This window comes from Heterocephalus glaber, unplaced genomic scaffold (genome assembly GCF_053883595.1).
Source record: "Heterocephalus glaber isolate CG9 unplaced genomic scaffold, H.glaber_assembly_v1.0 deba00001531, whole genome shotgun sequence".
Taxonomy (NCBI): Eukaryota; Metazoa; Chordata; class Mammalia; order Rodentia; family Bathyergidae; genus Heterocephalus; species Heterocephalus glaber.
Genome location: NW_028258329.1, coordinates 22,583,381 through 22,605,592, shown reverse-complemented (window position 1 = coordinate 22,605,592; position 22,212 = coordinate 22,583,381). Strand labels below are relative to the sequence as shown.

At 47.6% G+C, this 22,212-nt stretch overlaps 1 protein-coding gene and 1 non-coding gene across 2 annotated transcripts; both read left to right on the top strand.

Annotated features, from left to right (window-relative positions):
* Window positions 1-1,239: 1,239 nt before the first annotated feature.
* On the top strand, window positions 1,240-12,517 carry Cfap161 (cilia and flagella associated protein 161). Its single transcript, XM_021264900.2, has 7 exons — window positions 1,240-1,397; window positions 2,043-2,132; window positions 2,659-2,894; window positions 3,899-3,983; window positions 7,005-7,163; window positions 11,017-11,090; window positions 11,871-12,517. Exons 1-7 carry the CDS (start codon window positions 1,329-1,331, stop codon window positions 12,064-12,066), a joined length of 909 nt encoding a protein of 302 aa, XP_021120559.1. The 5' UTR covers window positions 1,240-1,328; the 3' UTR covers window positions 12,067-12,517.
* A 5,647-nt stretch (window positions 12,518-18,164) lies between these two features.
* LOC147824905 (U6 spliceosomal RNA) lies at window positions 18,165-18,270 on the top strand. Its single transcript, XR_015441882.1, has one exon. It is a non-coding gene; the product is annotated as a U6 spliceosomal RNA (small nuclear RNA).
* The last annotated feature ends 3,942 nt before the right edge of the window (window positions 18,271-22,212 follow it).

The following is a 22,212-nucleotide window of genomic DNA, read 5'->3' as shown; positions in this document are numbered from 1 at the left end:
TTTTAAAAAATTAAAATTTTTGTTAGTCCATGTTTGCAGTATATAATGGTTGCATTCATTGTGGGGAGTTGGTACATGTATGTCATACATCTTAATTCTCTTTACTTCCCCATTCCCCTATCTATTTTTTGGTTTCCTTCCCATTTGCAAAAGATCTACTTCCTTGTTTCTTATTAACTATCTTATATTTTACTCTTTGTACTTTTGGTTTCTCAGGCACTGTTTCAGCTTATGCGTTTGATTTGACTTGCTTAGCTGAAGTATCTTTGAAAAAGATGGTGCATGGACAGAGCTGGTGGCTGCATGAGGAATGCTACTATGTGCACCCCTGGCTGCAGCCTGTCTGCTCAGATTCTTCCAAGCCGAGCTCCAGAGCACCCCTCCTACCCGAAGGCCACCCAATTCTCCTTCCCAAAGCCCCTTAAGGCAGAAGCAATCCTTCTGGCAACTTCCAAGGCCTTCATCACTACATCTTTACTTGCACTTACTACAGTCTTCCTGTGATTTGCTTTCATGAGCCATCTTCTGTTTTAGACTATGTTTGCTGATAGGAAGTCTCCTGGGTTTTCCTTTTTTATCCCGTCTCAGGATAAAATTACTCTCAGGTTAGTTACTGCATGCACTTGACTAGCATCCAGTTCCAGGTAGAGTAGCAGCAGTTCATCCCTGTTACTCATAAAGTCATATTTTATTTTTAAAAATGTTAGCTACAGAGTATTGCAGTTTTATCAAGAATGCTGGCAAATCACAGGCTTGTCATCTCACTTGCAGATTGGAAGAGGAAGGAGGAATGCTTCAAAGCCCAGAAAATGCAGACTTGCATCAAAAATATATAAATAAAAATGTACCAGTATGGCGTGTTTCTTTCTTTGGAGACCATAAAAATTGGAGTAGCCCCCCCCCCACGTTAGTTTGGTTCGCAAATGTCCGTATTGAGTATGTATTGTATGATTAGGAAAAGCCTTGCTGTTGATAATGAGGAAAACCTGCGAGCCAGCCGTGCTCGCGTTTCAAAGCTACACGGTGCTCTGACATTGCTTTGCCTTTGGATCCTGAACAAACAAAAGTTTTTACTGTTTCTCTAGGGAGCATTTAGGACAATGAGGCTTGTCTTAAATTTTTCTCTTGCAGGCTTTGCAGTGAAGGTCTCAGGGGCGCAGGTACTGCCCGCGGGAGCCTAGGAGCAGTCCACACACCCGGCGCGCAGACACCTATTGGCCAGGGGATCCTGGACCTCAACCAACGCCCCCCACCCCCAGCCGGTCGTCATAGCGACGGAGCACGCTAACAGCGGTCTGAGGAAGGCGGCTTTCTGGACACAAGGGACGATGGCGCGGAACCTATATGGCCCGCGAATCCGGATAGGAAACTGGAATGAGGACGTCTACTTGGAGGAGGTAGAGAGTGCATGACGTGCAGCAGGGGCCCCCAGGACCCGCTCCTGGCCTTAGGCCCCGCTTCCTTCTCCCACATCCGCCCTCCTGTGAGGCCTGCAAACTCCGGCCCAGGGCCCTGCTCAGTACCCACCCTCCTTCCCCTGGGCCCCGTCCCAGCTCCCTCAGCCTCTCCAGGCCTGGCCTGCGCCCCCACACCCCTCTGGAGCTGCAGCCCCTTAGGTCTCACAGGCTGTGAGCCAGGTGAGGCGGCCCAGCGCCCCTGCTCACTCTGTCCCCAGCCCTGGCGCGCACCCTCCTGAGTGACTCCAGTCCTTCGCTGACCTCTGCCAGGACTGCGTGTGCAGGGTGGGCCTCTAGTGCTGATCACCGCACACTCGGGGCTTCGCAGAGGGGAGGTGGTGGTCACCTGCCACCACACGGTTGTCCCCAGTTGGGATAATTACAGGGGATGTTGCTTTTTCTTCCTTGTGCCTTCTCAATTTTCTAAAGATTCTGCAATGATATGAACATTAAATAATGCTAAATAAAAGCTCCAACATGCTTTCTCGATTCAGGAAGCTTCTGATCCTACAGCTACCAATACCAATGCCTTTCCTACTGGGAGCTGTTGCTATCTTTGGATTTTATTCTTCTTTTCTTTATCAGGAGCTCATGAAAGACTTCTTAGAGAAGAGAGAGGAGGGGAAACTTCTCATTCAGAGAAACAGAAGACTGAAAATGCATCTTTTGAGACCGGTAATTTTAAATTTTAACATTGTTTTCCAAAATTCTGTTAAGTATGAGCATATGTGAAGCAGAAAAAATTTCCATTAAATGAGTTACCATTTGGAAAATGGTAACGTTTTGGGGAAAGCTTTTTAAATTTTTTTGAAGTCTGTGAGCCACAGTGTTTCAGATCCCTTAAGATTTAAGAACATCTGCTTTGAATTGTGTTTACTTGCATTTTCCAAGCAAAGAGATTAATGGACTAATACATTAATACCCTTAGTGGGTGCTGAAGACATTTTCAATGAATGGCAAGTAGATTAGTGATGGGGCCAACCTGTGTGATTTTCACCAGCTTCATTAGATATTATTTGGGATTATTGGGAATTTAGTCTTGGCAAAATGGAAGGGGAAGAAAGCAAGCTAAAATTTGGGGGAATCTGGTTAAAACCCTTCTGGCCAAGGTGCTAGTCTGAGAAAGAGATGGTAAGTGAGGATGGCCTCATTGGTTAAGGGATCATATGGATTATTTGAAAAATTCCTGTTAAAATTGCAGATGCAGCTTTCCGTATCTGAAGACGGATATATTCACTATGGCGACCAAGTGATGCTGGTGAATCCTGACCACCCAGAAAGGGAAGAAGCCAGTGTGTTTCTTGGCGGGGACCTGAGCCTGTGCATGACCCCAGATGAGATGCAAGCTCACTTGAGTGATGAGCTGCAATTACCCTGTGGTTTGAGTGCCGCACACACCACGGCCCCGGTCGGCAGAAACACTTTTGTCATCCTGAGGTAGAGATGCTTTGACTTCTGGCCTCTTGTCATCATCACATCTGTAGGCCTTGTAGGTTAAGGATTCCCTGGGGTCAAAGAGCTGGGGCTGGAGTAAGGTTATATGAAGGTATTCTGTGGTCTCAGCTTGCTGGCTCACCTTTCCCATTATTATGAAGGGAAGTTAACCTCAGACAGCAAGATATTGGTAATTTGTGTTCAGTTCAAAATATTTGCTTCATAATTAGTGGATCCAGGGAATTAAATTCGTATCCTGCTTGTAAGCAAAGTGGGTTTTCCTAATGGTGTCCCGGGATCTTTGTGCTGGTTGTTAACCATTGTTCTTAAACTTGCCACACTATCTTTACAACAAAAAAGATTGAGTTTTGTACTGGGTGGCAATGGATGGGATTTGTTTTTTAAAAATTAATTGTCCATGGGAAATGTACTTAGGAGATTTTTGAAAATGAGCAGTTATGTCTTTAAAGGACAAATAGAGACATAATCACAATTAAAAGCAATTGCTTTCACTTTTGTTAACTAATTTATGGTAGCAATGTTTATATGACAAGAACATAGCTGGTCCTTTAAGCCTTTGATTTAGATTTCTCTTGAGTACACATAGTTTATGTTAAAACAACTAAAACCTAAGCACAATTTCTGTTTCCTAGAGGATTAAGTGGGAAGAGTGTAGCAAAGTCTACAAATGTGTGGCCTTGGCTCTCTCTGAAAACGCCAGTGCACGTGACCGGAAGTTCTTAGTGTGCACCAGCACAGTGGGTTTAACCCATGCCAGCCAAAGTTTCCCCAAGTGTGGGTGCTATGGGTCTCAGCCAGGACAGGAAAGGGAATGTCAGCCAGATTTTAAGGCCAAAAGAATTTGTATTTAGTTCTTTAATTCAGGTATGCTATATGAATATACTTTATCAAGATAATGCATTATATACAAAATTGCATACATGAAAAGTAGAGCTGTAGAATGATTCTAACCCAGGAGTTTCACTGTACTTATTATCCACCCACAGTATAGGCAGAGATGCCACTGGCCAAGTGCTTCGGTATGGACAGGACTTTTGCCTTGGGATAACAGGAGGATTTGAAAATAAAATGGTGAGTTGTCGCTTTGCACGTCTGCTGTGAAGTATGTAGAAAGCTCCCATTTTGTGTATAAATGCTCCACTTTTGTGTATAATGCCCAACTCCAAATTAGGGATTCCATCTTTAGTATATATATATTTTTTAGTATGAATGACTGAGTCACAGAACATGAATAGGTTTAAAAGTATCGATACATATTCTTTCTGTACGAGGTTGTACCTATTTGTATTCCCAGTAACAAAAAATAAGAATGACATGAATTATATTAAATATCATCTTTAAAATCTTTGCTAAGCTGACAAGCTAAGAGAAAAAAGATGTGTAAATGTTGTAGTACTTATGAATTTTCCTCTGTTTTCTGTTACTTCTCTTCCCCTTTTCCTCCTCTTCTTTCCTCTCCTTTTCTCTCTCTCTCTTTTCACATTTGGTCATATTTTTGCCCATATTCCCTCCCCTGTGCTTTTTTTGTTGTTCTTGTTGTTGGTACCAGGGATTGAACTCAGGACCTTGTGCTTGTGAGGCAGGTGCAGTGCCACTGAGCTAAATCCCCAGCCCTTCTATGCTTTGTTTTTTAAATTATAGTTGTTCCAATATTGTATTTTTAAGTAAAATCTGTCAGAATTTTCCTATGAAATTTTTTCCATTCCTTTTAAATGGAAAAAGTTTGTTTTAGTTTTAGTTTGTTTTAGTGATCTGATAAAAAATATATTGTATTCTCTTCTATATGGTAACTTGCATCTTCTTTAAATTTATTTTTTAATTCACTTAGATTAGAATTTATTTTGATAGAATTTTATGAATCTCCATTTTCCCAAATGACCAGTCAGATCTGATATCTCCTTAATAATTATTCCTTTCTCTATTGTCACACAATGCTTCCCCCATATGCACAATGGACTATTTCTAAGCTTTCTATTTTGATCCATTGGAATATAGTTGTCTATTTTTATTCTAGGACTATAGTGTCTTAATTACTTTACCTGTGTAATATACTTTAACAGCTCATAATTGTCTTTCATTACATTGTCTGAATTGTATTAGGAAATAATTTTGCAGTAAATGTAATAATTATCTTTTTTCAAGATCCTCTACCCTTGTAAGGCAAAGAAATTACTTTGTATTTTGATTGGTATTGTCAAAGTAAGTACAGTTACATATTTAGTAGCTTTATGATTTATATTTTTCTCAGTTGTCTCTCCATCTATTCTCTTAGTAAAATTTCATATTTCTCAGTAAGAGTTTGTGGTTTGCTTCCCATGGATTTGACATATCTCATTAAAGTTGTTCCTTGGTGTCTTGTATTTTGGCCACATGGTAGGGAGGTCCTTATGATAGTGTAAATATAGAACGTTTGATCAAATGAAGAATAATTTTTCTTATAAAAATATAAGAAAACAGTTTTCATATTCACCTTTGATGAAGTCACCGTTGTTCATTCTAATAGTTTTTCAGTCAATCTTTTTCTATTTTCTAGGTAGATAGACATTTCATCTTCAAATGGTGACTCTTTTCTGTCTTCTCAGACTCTCATACCTTTAATTTCTTTTCCTTGTCTTTGAGTTAGCAAGGACTTCTGGGGCATCCATACAAAATCTGGCGGCCATATCTTCTAGCCCAGTTCCTGGTTTTATTACTGGTTTTCTTTAGTGTGGTTTGAACACAGTCTGGGATTTGAGACAGGTATTCTTTCTGCCCCTGGTTCCTGGAGCCTCTGGACAGTGCCATGATTCTCCCTGCACTCCAGGGTGCAGGCCTGGTGGACCTGGGCCCCTGTCCCAGCAGGTGCTGCTATCTGCTGAGTCCTCTACTGTCCCTTCCCAGGCACCTCTCGGCCTCCTCATTCCCAGGGCAGGCCCCTGGTCTGGCCCTTTTAGTCTCTCCTGATTTCAGACCATCCTAGATAGGGGCTGCCAGACTGATCTTTGAAAGCTCAGGCCTAGTTGCCTCTACTTTCCCTGAAAAGCAGCTATGGCTCCCCATTGCCAAGTGGAATTCTGGGCATCCACTGTGATACCTAAGGCCTACTGTAAGATGTTCCCATGCCCTGTCCGTGCTGTGCCTCTCCTTGGCACCCTGCTCCCCTCTGCCCTCATACCTCTTCCTGACTCTGCTGCTCTGCCCTTATCTCTAGGGCTTTCATGTGTGTTAGCATCATGTTACTCTGAGGAAATGCCTGAGATGATCCACTTAAACAGAGGAAAGGTGGACTTTGACTCACAGTGTTAGGGGTTGCAGTTGGGCCCCTTTGCCTTGGGCCTGTGGTGAGGCAGCTCAGTGTGGAGGGAGTTTGTGTGGAGCAAAGCCAGGCCCCCACTGTCCATTACCAGGTTGGAGTCCATGACCTGAGGTCTCCCCTCCAGGCCTTCCCCACACCCCAGCAGCACCACTGTGGGGACTGAGGCTGAAGCACACCGGGGACATCCACATCCACACGATGCCCAGTCTGTACCATCACCTGTCCTGCCAAGGGGCCACCTTCCCAGTGGTGCCCCACATTGCCATGTCTACAGAGAGTGACTAGAAACCTGTCACTCTTGTGATAGAAGCTGCTGTCACATTCAAAGTGAAGGAAACCTAGAAAGAGCAACAAGGAGCGAACACGGAGGGAGTTTTTGCAGGATGTTGGGGGGCTTTCTGGCAACAGCTGGAGTGAATTCCCAGCTGAGTCCCATTCCTGAGGTGTGCTGGAGCTCCTAGATGAGTATGAACATGCCTGAAGGGCACTTTCAGTCCATAGGTCAAGTTTCCTGCAACGTTATTTACAATAAATGAAATGCTGACTGTGTCCTTCGCCCCAAGAAGAGGAGGGAGGAGGGGTGGAGAGCAGGAAGAGAAGACTGAGAGTGTGGTGTCTGGAAGCAGGAGCTGCGGGGTGTGTGTGTGTGTGTGTGTGTGTGTGTGTGTGCGCGCCTCTGCACTTTCTCATGCAATTTCTAAGAGCAGGGCTTTGGGACACCCAACCGCCCAGCCCGCTGGGTGCTGTTACCCTAACTTTGAGAATCACCATGACTCACTTGCTTCTGTCCTTTCCAGCTGTATTTATCCAGTGACCACAGGACCCTCCTGAGATCGGCCAAGAAGTCCTGGCTCCAGGAGGTGCACCTGACAGATGAGGCTTCGCACCTGGCCTGGTGGCAGGCCGCCTTCCTCGACCCCCAGCTGCGCCTGGAGCATGAGGGCCTCCCAGTCCAGGTGAGTGCTTCGTGCACAGGCAGGTCACAGGGTCCACACTGCAGGAACAAACGTGCTCACCCTGTCTGGAAAGTGGAGGCTTCCCACAGCTCACAGCCTGTGCTACAAGGCATCCTGCTTGCACGCTCCACCCTGGCAGCAGGGCGCAGCTTCTAAGGAAGCCAGGCCTTGCCCATAACAGGCTGAGAAGCCTGGTGTGTGACGACAAGGACTGTGGCACTGTAACCCTGTGTCCTCTGTGCTGTCTTCTTTTGGACAGGGTCACATAATCATTCTCTCTCTGTTCCTTTCTGCTTTCCTCCTTCCCTCCATCCTCTCCTTCCTCTTTCCTTCCTTCCTTCCTTCCTTCCTGTACTGGGGATTGAACCCAGGGCCTTCACACCGAGCTCTACCTTGCCATTTTTTATATATATTTTTTTGAGACAGGGTCTTGTAAAGTTAGTAAGTTGCCTGGTCTGGGGTCCAACATGCGCTCCTCCTGCTTCAGCCTTCCAGAGTGCTGGGACTGCAGATGTGTGCCGCCACACCTGGCTCATTTCTAAAAAGATGGTGTGTTTTCATCTTAGGGAAGTAAAGGAGACAGCAGGGCAGCCACCCGGGAAACACACAGTGTGCAGGACAGCCTCACTTGTGCTGTCCCTGGGGCTGTGGCACATTCCTGTGGGGCAGCAGTGGGTGTGGTGGGCACAGAGCCGGGCTCGCTGTTTCTCTGGCTGGAGGCTTGGCTGCTCGGGAGACATCTGACACGCCGAGAATGAGGCTTGTTGGGTCACTGGGAGAGCGTGGCATTACCAAGTGGCCCCCCCAGGGCCACTGTCCACTGTCTTGGAAGTGGCCACAGTAGGGGCCCCTGTGATCGCACTCGACACAGCCTGCCTGTCTCCCTGGAGCCCTGCAGGAGGACTCGCTTCACAGGCTGTCCCCGATGGAGGACTGACAGCTCTGCCTCCTGTCACCCTTTGCCCGAATTGCTCTCCTGTGAAGTGCCGTCTTTTCCACCTTTCGATCCACCAGTGCCTCAGTCTGCCTGTCTGTAGTCAGAGACATCACTGGATCCACTCAGGAGCTGTTCGGAAGACTCGAGGTTCATCTGCTCACAGGCGCACGGAGGAGCTCACCCCTGTCACAGTGGCTGGGTGCTGCTGTGGAGGTAGCAGCCAGCAGGGCTCCTTGCTCCCTTCCTGACTCACCTGAACACCTGAGCCCACACCGGCTCGGGCATGGTTGCACAGCTGCAGATGGCAGCCCAACCTGTCCCAGCTGCCTGGCACAGGCCCAGGAAGGGTGGCTGGGACAGGGCTGGGAGCACTGGGCTCTGGTGCTGGGCTCTGGTGCAGGGCTCTAGGGGGAGTCCAAGAAGTAGACTGTGCTCTGGGCTGGGTGCTGACAGGAAGCAGGGGCAACAGTGGCTGGTGCATCAGCGGCCGGCCAGACCTCCAGGGAGGGCGAGGGAAGCAAGTCCAGGCTGTCCTTAGGAAGCTGGGGTCCCTGCCTCTGGCAGCTGAGGGGTGAGGGGAGGTCGGACAGCTTGCTGCTTGGATGATGCTCACACTTTGCCTGTGCTCAGACACAATTAGGGGGGGTTCTGTTCTGGTCTTTTTTTTTTAAATTAAATTCTTTTATTGGTACATTGTAGGTATACAACACAATTACATTTCTCATTGGGAATTGGACCTTTACATAATGCAGCTTGGTTCTTATTTTTTCCCCATTCCTAGCCCTCCCTTCACACCCTCCACCCTTCCCTATTTACAAAGACTTTATTTCCATTTTTTCCATTTCTCATCATTTTTCCTTTCCCTTCTTTCCTTTCCCCTGCCCCTCCCACTACCCCTACCCCTTTGGACCTTTTCTTCCTATTTTGCATTATCGATTATTCATTCTAATCATTGGTACATTTTAGGTATACAATATAATGACATTCATCATTGGAAATTTGCACCTTTACATAGTCTCTCTTGGTTCTTATTTTTCACCCTTGCCCAGCCCTCCCTTCAACCCCTCCAGTCCTCCCTATTTACAAAGATTTTGTTCCTATTTTTCCATTTTCTTATATTAATCCCATTCCCTTCTATCCTTTCCCCTAGCCCTCCCACTTCCTTCCCCTTTGCCCCTTTTCTTCCTATTTCACATTACCTATTATACATTTAGTCCTTATTTACACTTTCAGTTTCTCGCACCAGAGAAACTATTCGGTATTTACACATGTGTGTCCTATTTATTTTACTTAAGAGTATCAGCTCAATGTGCATCCACTTAGCTATAAATGTCTCTAATTTCTCATTTTTTATGGCTGAGTAGTACTCCAATTTATACCCAAATCCACATTTTCTTTATCCAGTCTCCAGTTGATGGGCATTTGGGCTGCTTCCAAGTTTTAGCTATTACAAACTGTGCTGCTATGAACATGGGCACACATCTATCACTGTGGTATGATTCTTTGAATTCTTTGGGGAAGATACCCAGCAGTGGAATAGTGGGGTCAAATGGGACTTCCAGTCCTAGTTCCTTGAGGTATCTCCATACTGATTTCCAGAGTACTTGCACCAGTCTACACTAGCACCAGCAGTGGAGCAGGGTTCCTCTTTCCCCACAGCCCCAACAGCATTTGTTATTGGTGGATTTCATGATAGCAGCCATTCTTTCTGGAGTGAGGTGGAATCTCAGCGTTGTTTTCATTTGCATCTCTTGAATGACCAGTGATGTTGAACATTTTTTCATGTATTTATTTGCTATTTCTACTTCTTTGCCTGAGAAATGTCTGTTCATTTCAGATGCCCATTTTTGGATTGGGACTTTAAATTTGGGAGGTCTGATCTTTTTAAGTTCTTTATAGATTCGTGATAGTAGACCTTTGTCTGAGGAAGAGCAGGTGAAGATTTTTTTCCCACATTGTGGGTTGTCTCTTCACACTGCTGGTGGTTTCTCTTGCTGTGCAGAAGCCTTTTAATAAGAAGAGATCCCACTTATTGATTGTTTGTGCTAGTTCATGGGCAACTGAGGTTTTGTTCATAAAATCTTTTCCTACACCGATGTCTTCAAGGGTTCTACCTAACCTCTGTTCCAACTGAATCAGAGTTTCTATTTTAATATTTAGATCTTTAATCCATTTTGATTTTAGTTTAGTGCATGGTGAGAGGTATAGGTCTAGTTTTAATCTTTGGCAAGTTGAAGCCCAATTTTTCCAGCACCATTTATTAAAGAGGCTCTGTTCTGGTCTTGACCCACTGTGGGGTGGTCACAGACAGGCCTTGGATGGTGTGGACATCCAGCAAGGTTTGCTCTACTCTGCAGGAGGAACCTGGCCCAGCAATGGCCTCCCACCAGCTCCTTCTGGCCGGGCTGCTCCTCTCTGCCACCAGGGAGGAGCAGTCGTGTTTCTTTTTAAAGTCATGTTTCTTTTTTCTGATTATAAACAAATGTATGTTTGCTTATAAAGTCAAAAAGCACACACAAAAATGAAAATCACCAATAATAATTGCACCTTCCAGAGACAGCCGCTGTTATTCACTGTTTCTTTTTCTATTCAGACGTACATGTGTGGATTTTTGACGTTTTCTTTCTTTTTTTATAGAACAGAACATTATGAATATACATTTTTCAACTTATTAACACCATTGACCATACCCCACATTGTCAAAGATCTCCATTATGATTTTGAATGATCACTCTATCATACAAATATCTATCATAATGTATTTAATCAAATTTATTATGGGTTGGCTTCCAAGTTATTCCATATATATTAAATTGAAATTAATATATCATACACTTCTGTATTTTTTGCTTATAGGAAATTGGAGGTCTTAATTCAGAATGCTAATGGCACACTTTTTTTTTCTAATCTGTAAAGGCAAATGAAAAAATTCTCATCTATCACCGTCACACAAATCGGGGCCTGGCAGCCCACCGGCACCTTTTCTTAAGGTCAGTGTATTGAAGGTAACAGCAAATGCTACGCTCGGCGGTGTTGGGGAAGTACAGCTATTCCTCCTTTAACGACTAGCTGTTTTACAATTATTTGGATTTACAGCTCACTGCTGACTTGTGACCCATTTTTTTTGGTACAGTTCTGTACACCTTGTTTATAGGCCTCAGTGTCTTTTTTTGTATAGTATACCTTGTTTATACATTCCTGTAATTTTTGCTCATGGCACTGTACAGTACAGTACTGTATACTTTTATGTTGTCATACATTACAGCACTGTGAGTAAAAGTTACGCAAATAAAAGCAGTCATCAAGCTGGAGTTTCCTTTGACTAATTTTTTGTTCTGAATATTATAATGTACAAAATATACGATTCCTCATTTAGCGACCAATTTATTTAATGATCCAGTTGCAGGACCAGAGCTCTGTTGTTAAACGAGGAATGTCTGTACCAACACAGATGTTCAGTTTAAAGACCGTCCAGATGGGGAAAAATGTCCTGTGGGGTGAGATGTTGCCACCTGGAATGGTGGTTCTACGAAGACTCACTGGGGGCCCTTTCTTTACACCGGTCCTTCCCGCCAGGAGGACTTTAGCAAGAAGTGGACCTTCAAAACCTAACCCTAACCCCACAGGGTGACTCCTTCCTGAAAACATGTCTTGTCCTAGAGACCCCAAAGCCTACATAGCAGCCTGCTGCAGTAGGTGCTTTGAGATGGAAGGAAAGCCGTGGCTGTTTGACTCAGTTTCCCACCATAGTTAACTCTTTACTGCTGCAGGACCTATTTTGGGAAGGAAGCTGAGGTTGCTGCTCACACACATCTGGATTCACACAGAGCTGAGAAGCCAAAGAACTACTGGATGTTGGTCACTGGGAACCCGAGGGATGCCTCGTCCACCATGCTGGACCTGCGTGGACAGCCGGCAGAGGACACTGGAACCGTGGGGCTGGCTGTGTGCCATCACACACAGTGACATGTCAGCACATACCTGTTCTCCTGGGCTTGGCTCTATCAGATGCAGCTTTAAAGGACATTGCCATCATGTCTTGAGCTGCTCTAGGTAAAGTGGAGAGCTCTCTGAACACAAGATTAAAACAAAGTCTGTATTAAGATCACTGAGTCCATGGTAGGGGAGGTCACAGGGCGACACAGGTGATGGGGGGTTCACACAGCTTTTGGGAACAAATAGCATTGGAAATGACAAAGTGGGGGCTTTTTTGTCAATAACCAAATCCTGAAGAACTCAGCAGCCCCTGCTTGGAGGCTGACCCACAGCAGGTCCTACCAGGACAATTACTTCCGGGAGCTGTATGTAAGAAAGCTGCAGGAACAGATGTCATGGCCCAGCTCTTTGCCCTCCACTGTACAGTGGTGGGTAGCTATGGGCCAAGGCCTTGCCTTGGAATTAAAAATGTCCCTGTCTGGAAAACATCTCATTTTTATTTCTGTTTCTGACTTAGTTCCTCTGTGTCACAGGTAATCTCTTGTTTTGTGATGAGTTTCAGGCTGCAGAAAACCTTCTTTTCTGCCTCTTAACCTGGCACAGTCATGGTGCTAGTGCACGATTGGAAAGTCAGTGTATCGTTCTATTTCTTTGTGCCTGTGATATGTGCGGTGTTAGAATACGGCGGTAGGCTTAGGTCACCAGTGAACAGACTGAGGTGAAGGAGGCCACAGTGACACACATGTGATTACATACATGAAGCTTGGCCACTGGGCACAATGACCCCTTTCAGGGATGCAGACGTTGCCATCAGGTGCTGCTGTATTTGGGAGTGGAGGTCCCACCCCTGGCTGGACTGACTCATGGCTCGGTGTGACATGTGTTGGTGCCATCCTGAGGAACTTCAGTAACTACTGATGCTGGGGCCCAGCACAGGAATTCAGGCCTCCTGTCTGGATGCAGCCTGCGTCCAGCCATCTTCAGATGGCTCCATGTGCAGCCTCGGGGAACCCCATGGCTCAGGGGTGTTGGAGAAACAGCAGTTCCTTGGGTGTGCAGGGAGGGCTTTCACCAGTGGGTCTCCGCCTGGCTGCACCTTTGGACCACCCGAAGGATGAGAACACTCAGTGCCTGGGGTGTTTGGATCTGCATCTCTGGGGGTGGGGCTTAATACAGATGCTTGGGCTTGGACTCGTCTCCAGGGATTCTTGGTAATTTATTTGAAGTAGAGCCCAGGGATCAGTATTTTCAAAAACTTGCTAATTTAATGTGCAGCCTGGATGAGAAGCCCTCCCTTCCCTAGGGACAGGATGAGGGCTGCTGGTTTGTCTCCATAAGGCCAGTCCAAGGTGGAGGTGGGCAGGTCTGGGTGCCCCACCAGGCTGGGCAAGATGTTCTTTACCAGTAAGAAGACCCAAGCGTGCTCACTCCTGTATAGGGAGGAAAGCTTTCTGACCACAGGGGCACCCGCAGGCCTCCCATAAACAACCCTCCAGTGGTTTCTGGACTGGACCATCGAGGAGGGTTAAGGGCACCATGAGGAATTAGTGCCACTGACTGCTGGCTCACTCGTAGCCACGTCATTCAGAGGTTAAAACAGGGGAAAAAAAACTGCATGTGACTCAGGACAGAGAAAGCATAGTCGGCAGCTGCAGAACAAGCTCTTCCCAAGGGAGGGGGTATGTGACAGGGGTCACGGTGTCATCTGCACGTTACCTCGACTGCCTGGGGTCTTGGACACCTTGCGGGGTTGTAAAGGGCATTGACCACTCAGCTGTTTGATTCTCTCTACTCTCGGGTTATGTGGGGCCTTTTTCATTGCTTCTCCCCATTTCTTGAGAAATATCTGTTAATGGATGGACAAACCAACAAGTGAGCAACTTCATACCTTGTATGCAGAAGGCAGCACTCAAGGTCACACAGCTCAAGGTCACACAGCTCAGAGCGGCAGCACAAGCTGGGCCAGCCCTGGTAGGTCAAGGGCTCCTGGCCTCAGCACCCTTGGATTTGTGGCCAGTTCTTTGCTGAGTGGATTGTCCTGTGGGCAGCAGCCCTGGCCTCTGTCCACTAAGAAACAGTAGCATCCTCTACTGGTGGCAACCACAGCTGTCTGTAGACATCGCTAAATGTCCCCTTCGAGGACCCCCATCCTAGACCTTCTTGTAGATCTTTATTTGTCATTTACAGAGGATGCCATGGAGAGCCATTCTCCCTCCCTCCCTCCCTCTCTTCTCCTATAGAGATTAGAATACATGGTCTCTAGGACAGCTTCCTGCTTTTGGCCTGTGAACCAGGCTTTGATGGGAACCCAGAACTCTGGTGGCTTCCAGGCAAGGCTGGTTTGTGGACATCTGTCCAGGGACCAGATGGACATAGCCCCTCAAGCAGCCTTCCACTGAGACTTCCACATATATCATTATTATGTAGAGGTTTCAGTCCATAGCCAGCTGGCTCCAAGGCAGGGCAGCATAGCAGAGGGGCAACACCGAGGAGAAAGAGCTCATGGCATGGCAGACAGGAAGCAGCAGGTGGCAGCAGCAGCAGCAACCTGCCTTTCCTCTTCATCCCATCCAGGCTACCAGCCTTTTGTGCGATGCCACCCACACCCAGGGTGGGGCTTCTGTCTGCAGTTAATCCATTCAGCCACACCCAGAACTGTGCCATTTCCAGTCAGTAGACTAATTCAGTACTGCACACTCTTAATCCCAATATCACACACCCTAGATCGAGCCAGCTCTGAAAAGCCCCACCTATGAGTGCACGAGGCTTTGAGGGGACATCTAGTCACAAGTCATAATAGTAGGCATGGGTAAAATTGTTAAATATTCTTGAATACGCTGTATAGCAAAGGCTCACAACTTACTGGGAAGTATGCACAGCCACCGATTGTGGAGACTGTCCTGAGTGCTGTGAGTGCTTGTGTGCCACACAGAAGTGGCATCGAGTCACTGCTGCTACTGCGATGCCCACATAGCTTTGCCCAAGTCATGGGCTGCAGGGTCCTTTTGACTCAGAGGTTCACTTTAGCTCACTTGGCAAAATGCACACTGATTGTTTGCTGCAGGCCAGTGCTCCTGCTGGGAGGTTTGGAGACAGTGAGAAGCTGTAAGGAGCTGCAGTTGAGGATAGTGTGACTATGGCAGGGCACTAGGGTCCCAGGGTGACTCCTCCCCAGAGGTCAGGAACAGCTGTCTCAGGACCCTCAGAGGACAGGACAGGAACTAGAGAGGACACCGAGTTGAGTGTTCCAGGCAAAGGAGGCTGCATTTGCAGAGGCCACCTCTGTGTCCCTGAAGTGTGGCACTTGGAGAGGAGGACAGGACAGTTGGGAGTAGGTCATGACCAGAGCTGACGCAGGCAGCCACCGTGTGGCTGCACTGGTGGTGAGCCTATCCCACTGCATCCATCCTGGTTGGACGACAGCCACTGACCCAAGCCCCAGAAGCACCGTACTTCCCTACTGTCCAGCTACTGGAGCATTCCTGTCCAGCCCAACCCCGCTGTGCCCAGGGTTCTGGTTGTTGGCTGGTGTCCAGTGACATTCAAGAGAAAGCTGTTTGGTTCTGTTTCTTTTTTTTTGGTACCAGGGATCAAACTCAGGACCTTGCGCTTGCAAGGCAGGCTCGGTGCCACTGAGCTAAATCCCTGGCCTGAAAGCTGTGTGGTTTTGAATATCACTCTTGGTTGCATGTATCACATTGTTGGATTTGAATTTTATCTTGAAAGTGATGTCAGATTTTAGATGACTTTGAGAAAGAGAGTGATGTGGCTTTGCTTTAACAAGATACTATGGCAGTTCAGGGAGAGGCAACGATCAGGTTTGAGGCAGGTGGTGTTGGGGTTGAGGAGGGAGGGACAGGGGAGGCGAGAGACAAGGAGGTGGGCACCCTCCCGAGAGCTGCCTGCAGACGCCTGTCCCCGAGGGATGCTCTTTTCCTGTCATCTGCCAGGCTGGCTGTTTCTACCCAAAGCCCAAGTGAGTCATTGATAGTGGGCAGAAAATCCAGTCTCTGGATTGAGCAGTCTTAACGCTTGCCAGCAGAGGGGCCCAGGTAGGGGAAAGGACATGGCTGAGTCCTCTGGGAAGACAGGCAAGGTGTGTGGAGGGTGGGTGCAGGAGGGAGGAGCCACATCACCTCCAATCTGCCCAGCACCTTGGAGAGAGGACCTAGGCTGGAACTCCACCGATGTGTGGTCTCAAAGCCCTGTTTCTCCGCGGCTCATTTGGGTTTGCAGTTCTCCATGATGGCCACTAGATGTCACTGTGAATTACAGTAGCAGAGCAAGACGAAATCACTGGGCTGTTGAGTTTAATTTCAAAATACGGAGGAACTTCCGGTTTGTAAAATACTCATTTTAAGAGGGGGAAAAACCATAAAAGCATCATGGCCAGATATCAGTTCATTTTTTTTCTTTGTGAAAGAAATGCTGTCTGAAGCATAGGTAGAAAAACTGCTTTAATCAGCATTCCTGGATGTGCGCCAAGGGAGTTCAAATTGGAACTCTTTATAGACACACGGTCTGAAATCTGGAGCCCACCCAGAAACTGCCCTGACCCCAGGCTGGGGATCCTGGGTGATGTGCAGATTCCAAATCCCTCTCTGCTGCTTGACAGTCAAAGCTGAGACCTTTGTCCTCATCAAGCTGGGAACCCCCCTTGGTCACCAGATTCTGACATGTTTAGAAGATTCAGTGAAATGGGTTATGTGTTTCAGAGAGGTGGCGGAAGGTAGTGGGTCCAAGCTCCAACAACTCGGTGGGGACACTGGTCACATCCTGCTTGTGTGGCCTCCGAAGGCCATGCTGTCTCTTTGAGCCTTTGTTCACTCCTGGGTTAAGAAAGCAGCTAGAATTATCATCTCCACGGGTCTGGTGAGGATGGAGGTCATTCATGTGAAATGCTCAGCATCCTGTCCTGCCCTCTGTCACTAACAATTCATGTTGCTACTTGGTCTCTTGGTGCTGGTCTCTGCTCATCTCATGTGCTGCCTTCTAATTCTAATTTTTAAATGTCTGTTTTTCCACCTGTGCATCACCATGAACTTCTCTAGTACAGAGCTATGCCGGGATTTAGCTCAGTGGCTTTGCAGCCTGCTGTGCAAGCACAAGGACCTGAGTTCAATCCCCAGTACCAAAAAAAAAAAGTAACTTCTAGTACAGAGCTGCACAATGCATACATGATTTCAATCTCCTCATCCCCTGCTGAGCACAGTGCTCTGCTGGTACCACGAAGTTTCTCATTTTTCAGGTAAGTGGAGCTTGGAGAGGTGAAGTGAGTTACTTGGCCTTGCTGTGAATCAGTGCTTTTTTTGATTCCTGCTCCTGGCTCTGAACAGCAATGGTGCATTTGTGTCTCTGTCTACCGCATTGTTTGTGAGCTCTTCAGTGGCAGGAAAGGATACTCCCAATTTTATCTTCTGTGTCGGGACATGACCACCATCACAGCTAACATTGAGTTTTTGCCGTATGCCAGGCCCTTATCATGCTTAGCCGCTGTAATCCTCACATAAGACCTGTGAGTCGGCACCACTGCCATCAGACTTGTACTGGAGAGGAAACACTTGAGAGGTTAAGTTCCCTAGGGTCTCCAGGCCATCTGCCGGGGGCTAGTGTAGCCATCACATCATGCTGTGCTGCCTTGTGGGAAGCAGTCCTTCCTGTGTGCTGGCTGTGTTGCAGTGGGGCTGGAAACAGTCACAGAAGCCACTACATGCGCAACACAGGTGCCTGCAGGGCATGGGTGAGCGAGCGAGCGAGCGAGCGAGAGAGAGAGAGAGAGAGAGAGAGAGAGAGGTGGAGGGGGGGGGGAGGCTCAAGTACCACCCACTCCACTCCGGGTTGGCAGGGAGCTGGCAGAGTGGGGCCGAGGAGAAGGACCAGGAGGTGGAGACCCACATCCCTGCCATGAATGCATAGTAGGACCACAGCCTTTTGTGACGATATGGAAGAAACTTGAGGGCATTATGTTAAGTGAAATAAGCCAGACACCAAAAGACAAATACTGCATTATCTAACTTATACATGGGATCTAAAAAAGTGAAGAGAGTGGAGGGATGATGAGTGGGCTGGGGTGGAGGAGAGGAGATGAGCAAAGGTTAGAGCTTTCAAGTGGGAGGTGAACACCTTTTGTGCTTGCTGTGGCATCACCAACACTAATATTGAAACACTTCAGAAAAGACCAGCACAGCTTCTGCCCAAGGAAGACATGGAAACTTGTGGCAGGTCTGTATTTTTGAGAAGCGTCTTTGATTTGGGGAGTTCATAAGGAAAGGAAAACCACAATTCCCTCAGTTATTCAACAGTTATTTGTAAGCCATTGCTTTTCTGTTTCTTGCATGATGCACAATAGGATATCCTCTTCTTTAATTCCTTATAATAGAGCTTTTATAACCATCTTCTAAATGCAAAATCAGATAAGAGCACCACTGAATTTTCATTTGTTACAAAGCAAATTCAAAGATTCAGTTCTTTGCTGGAATTGTGGAATTCCACCGACCATCTTATTGTAAACTCCAAATAATCTTGTAGCCTGCTTTGCTGATGGATCATCTCAGATCCTCCTGAGGAAGCATAATGTAAATGTTGGTGAGTCTTAAGTTGCTATGCACATGTTAATATAATTCAAAACACGTGACTATGTGGCTGCATTTAAAAATATTGGAAAATAATACTGGCAATATTTAATCAATCATGCAATTCAGTTATGATGAAAAGCCTTGAACTTTCTGAAATTAAAAAAATACAATGAAAACAAAATCAACAAGTAGGGGGTACTGTGATTGGGATAATCACTGCACAATGTCCCTGCCTAACAAATCCTCATACTGTGCACCTTGGACACATACAATCTTCGTCAATTAAATAGCTTAAAATTCAAAAAGCACACAAAAAAGACTGCAACACCTCCTTGGCTCCTTTGGAGATTTAGTTTCTCCCACACCCCTGCAGTCTGGATGCCTGGTGCTTGGGTTGGTCTCACGCCAGCTCTCACCATGAGAAGGTTCTTCGAGGAGCAATGTGGTGAGATGTCCAGTCAGGAGGGCATTTGTCCGTGTGCCCAGGAAGAGCTCCTGGGCCCTGTTCTAGCCCGCCTTACCCCAGCCCAGCCCTTTGCAGCTTCTCCAGGCCTCTCAGGCAGCCAGGCAGCCTGGCACTGGGGTTGTGGGCTGTCTGGACAGCTAAGCAAACCGACCCGCCCAGAGCTCCACCCAGACTTCTGGCACTGGGCATGCTGTGCCGGAGCCCACTGAGTGTGGAATCACCTAGGAGCACCCCCATCCCGGGGGACAGACACAGTGCCTCCTCTGGCATCCCCTGCCGCTGAGCAGTCTTCTCCTCCCCTCCTGCATTGCCTCTGCGCTGTTATTGTTGGCTGATTGGAACAGGGTTGAACATCTGCCAAACATCTGCTCATGTCTCCCGAATGTGCTTCTAAACAGACGGACAGGAAGCAGCACCACCCTGGAGCTGAGCTGCCAGGGCCTGTAGCCGCCACACCAGGACGCTGCTGCCTGGACAGTTTGGGGGCCTGAGGGACCCCTGAATTGAGGTCCAGGCTCTTCCTGTGGGGGATAGGCGGTGGTGGGAGAGGCTTCTGGGTTCTTCATCCTTCCCTTCTTCACTGGAAGGGACAGGGGAATGGGCCAGGAGAGAGAGAGAGCGAGAGAGAGAGAGAGAGAGAGAGAGCATTGCCAGCGATGGGGGCCAGGCTGGAGGCCCCTAGAGACCAAGGGGCAGAAGTGGCCTCTCCCCTGGGATGCATACAGAAGGAGGTGAGGGCGAGGGGTGCAGCTGATGTAGGAGCAATGGGAAAGAGGAAGAAAGGAATGGCAATAAAAGTTGTCTATCAAGCAGGTGACATTGGGGTTATGGCTGGCACACAGGAAGTGACTTGGAGTTGCCTCTCCTGAATGCGAATAGCGGGGAGTCACACCTTCACCCCACACTGGTTGTCACTGAGGGCTGCTCTGGGGGTCAACCCTATGGTGCTTTTGCCTTCTTACCTGGAGCAGGAGGGGAGCCCTGGTCTTGCAGTAGGCAGTTACTGAGGGGCTTTGGCGGAACACAGCACTCTTTGCCAGCTGTGGTAATGCGGGCCTATAATCCCAGCACTCTAGGAGGCTGAAGCAGGAAGATCACAAGTTTGAGCCCAGCCTGGGCAACTTAGTGACTTAGTGACCCTGTCTCAAAACAAAAGAATAAAAAAGGGCTGGGGAAGTAGTTCAGTGTGAGGTCCTGGGTTCAATCTCCAGTAACACCACCCAAAAAAATGTCAAATGAAGGTCACAAGCGAGGGAAACCTATGGGATAGTTCTCTTCCCCTCACCTCCACGGGGCCTCTTCTGTCACTCTGTCCCTTCCTCTTCTCCATCATCTCTCTCTCCTTCTCTTTTCCTCTCCTCCTCCCCATGTTCCATACGTAACCCAGACATGGAGTACACAGGGATGAATTCATCAGACAATGTTATTCCTGCACCCTGAGGAGGGTCCCTTGGTCCTGATCTCTGGGGTGAATTCCTCCTTGTCCCCTCAGCTAGGCCCATAGGTGATACAGTTGCCTTTGGCCACTTTATGCTCCTGAACACGTCAACACAGACTCAATTTAGCCACTGCGATGTCATTTTTCTATACAGGAGTCAAATTCTGAACTTGATATTGAGTTGAGCCTTCCCCTCCTGCAGAGCCTTTGGCAAGTGTGTTTCCATCTGGCTCACTGCACTTTTTGATGCTCTTGGGGTCGGAGCTGCAGGAGGAAAAGATCCGAAGACCCAGCTCCTGTGTTTTCAAGCTTGGCAGATAGCCGCCGTCACTGTCCGCTGTGTTTTGGGGAGCCTTTGAGGGATCTCCCACTCTAGAGATCTCACCTAGGTCCATGGCCCACTGTGCTGCTAGTGCTCCACCCCAGGAGCTCCCTACTGTGCATTCTTCCTGTTGAGGTCTGCCTGCCTGTCTGTCTGCTCCTCCAAGGACAAAAATGGGACCAAGGGTGAGCTCACTCTTTCTCATGCAGCCCACATCTGGCCCACAGGAAATAGCCCCAGGCTCTTGGAGACTCCCAAATTCTGAGACTGCTCTGTCCAAGAGCAGTCACTTCTCTTTCCTTTCACCATCAAAGCACAGCTCAATATTTCTTATTTTCTTTCTCTCTTTAGCCTTTCCAGGTGGGAGTCAGCACCAGTTCTGGGCTTCTTCCACACTCAGGGTTGCCCATCAGTATCACTGAGCAAGCCCTTTGAAGTTCGTTTCATCTGACTCGGGGTGAGGGGAGACAATCGCACCCTTCCTTCTCAGGGTGGAGCGGGACACAGCCCACTGTCAGTTTGCTCCCCAACCTCATCTCTTCTCTAACTGCTGACTCTAGTCAGCTTCCTTAACCGCAGCCCAAAGAGTTCTTGGTGACTTCCTTCGTAAACATTTCCAAGAGAGGGCTGTCATGTGCAGTGACCCAAGCTTATGCGATCACAGGATTCCTCTCCTGTTATCACAGCCCCTGGCCAGCTGGAGGCCCTTGTGTCTCAGGACTGCAGTGGCTGCTCCATCCTTCCAGTTCTTGCCAGACCCCAGGATTCACCATTTCTGCCTCCTCCACGGAGTGTCCCTTGCCCTCCCCTTCTCTTCTCAGTGTTCCTTGGTTGTCCTGTCCTCACCCTGGTCTTCAGGGGCCGATGGTAGACACTGCTTCTCCCATAGCAGGGGTTCCTCCAGTGAACCATGGAACTTCTTGACCATGTGCACAGCACTCAGGGTTGGAAAGCACCCCTTTATGCAGACTTCAAGGCCTCCGTCTCCCTATTTTGCTACACTTTGAGTTGCTTTGGCATCGTTTCCCAGTCATGATCTCCCTATGGGTGTGCTTGAGATGAGAAGTGGGTCCAGCTTGAATTGGGCAAAAGTGCTTCCCTGAACTTTCCTACAGCATCAGGATTAACACAGTGAAACACTGTTTTTCTTCTCTTACTAATTCCTCCTTTTGTCCATTACCTTTGGGACTCTACCATTCTACTTTTCTAAGTCACGCCCTACCCTTTTGGGCAGCATCTTAAGCCATAGACTCTCCCTCCCAGGCCAAAGGTATGCTCTTAGTGTTTGGAATAAATGAAGAAAGTTAACATCTAGGCTTGCCTCCTGATGGCCAGGAGGAAAACCAATTGGGAAATATCTTCCCTCCAATAAATC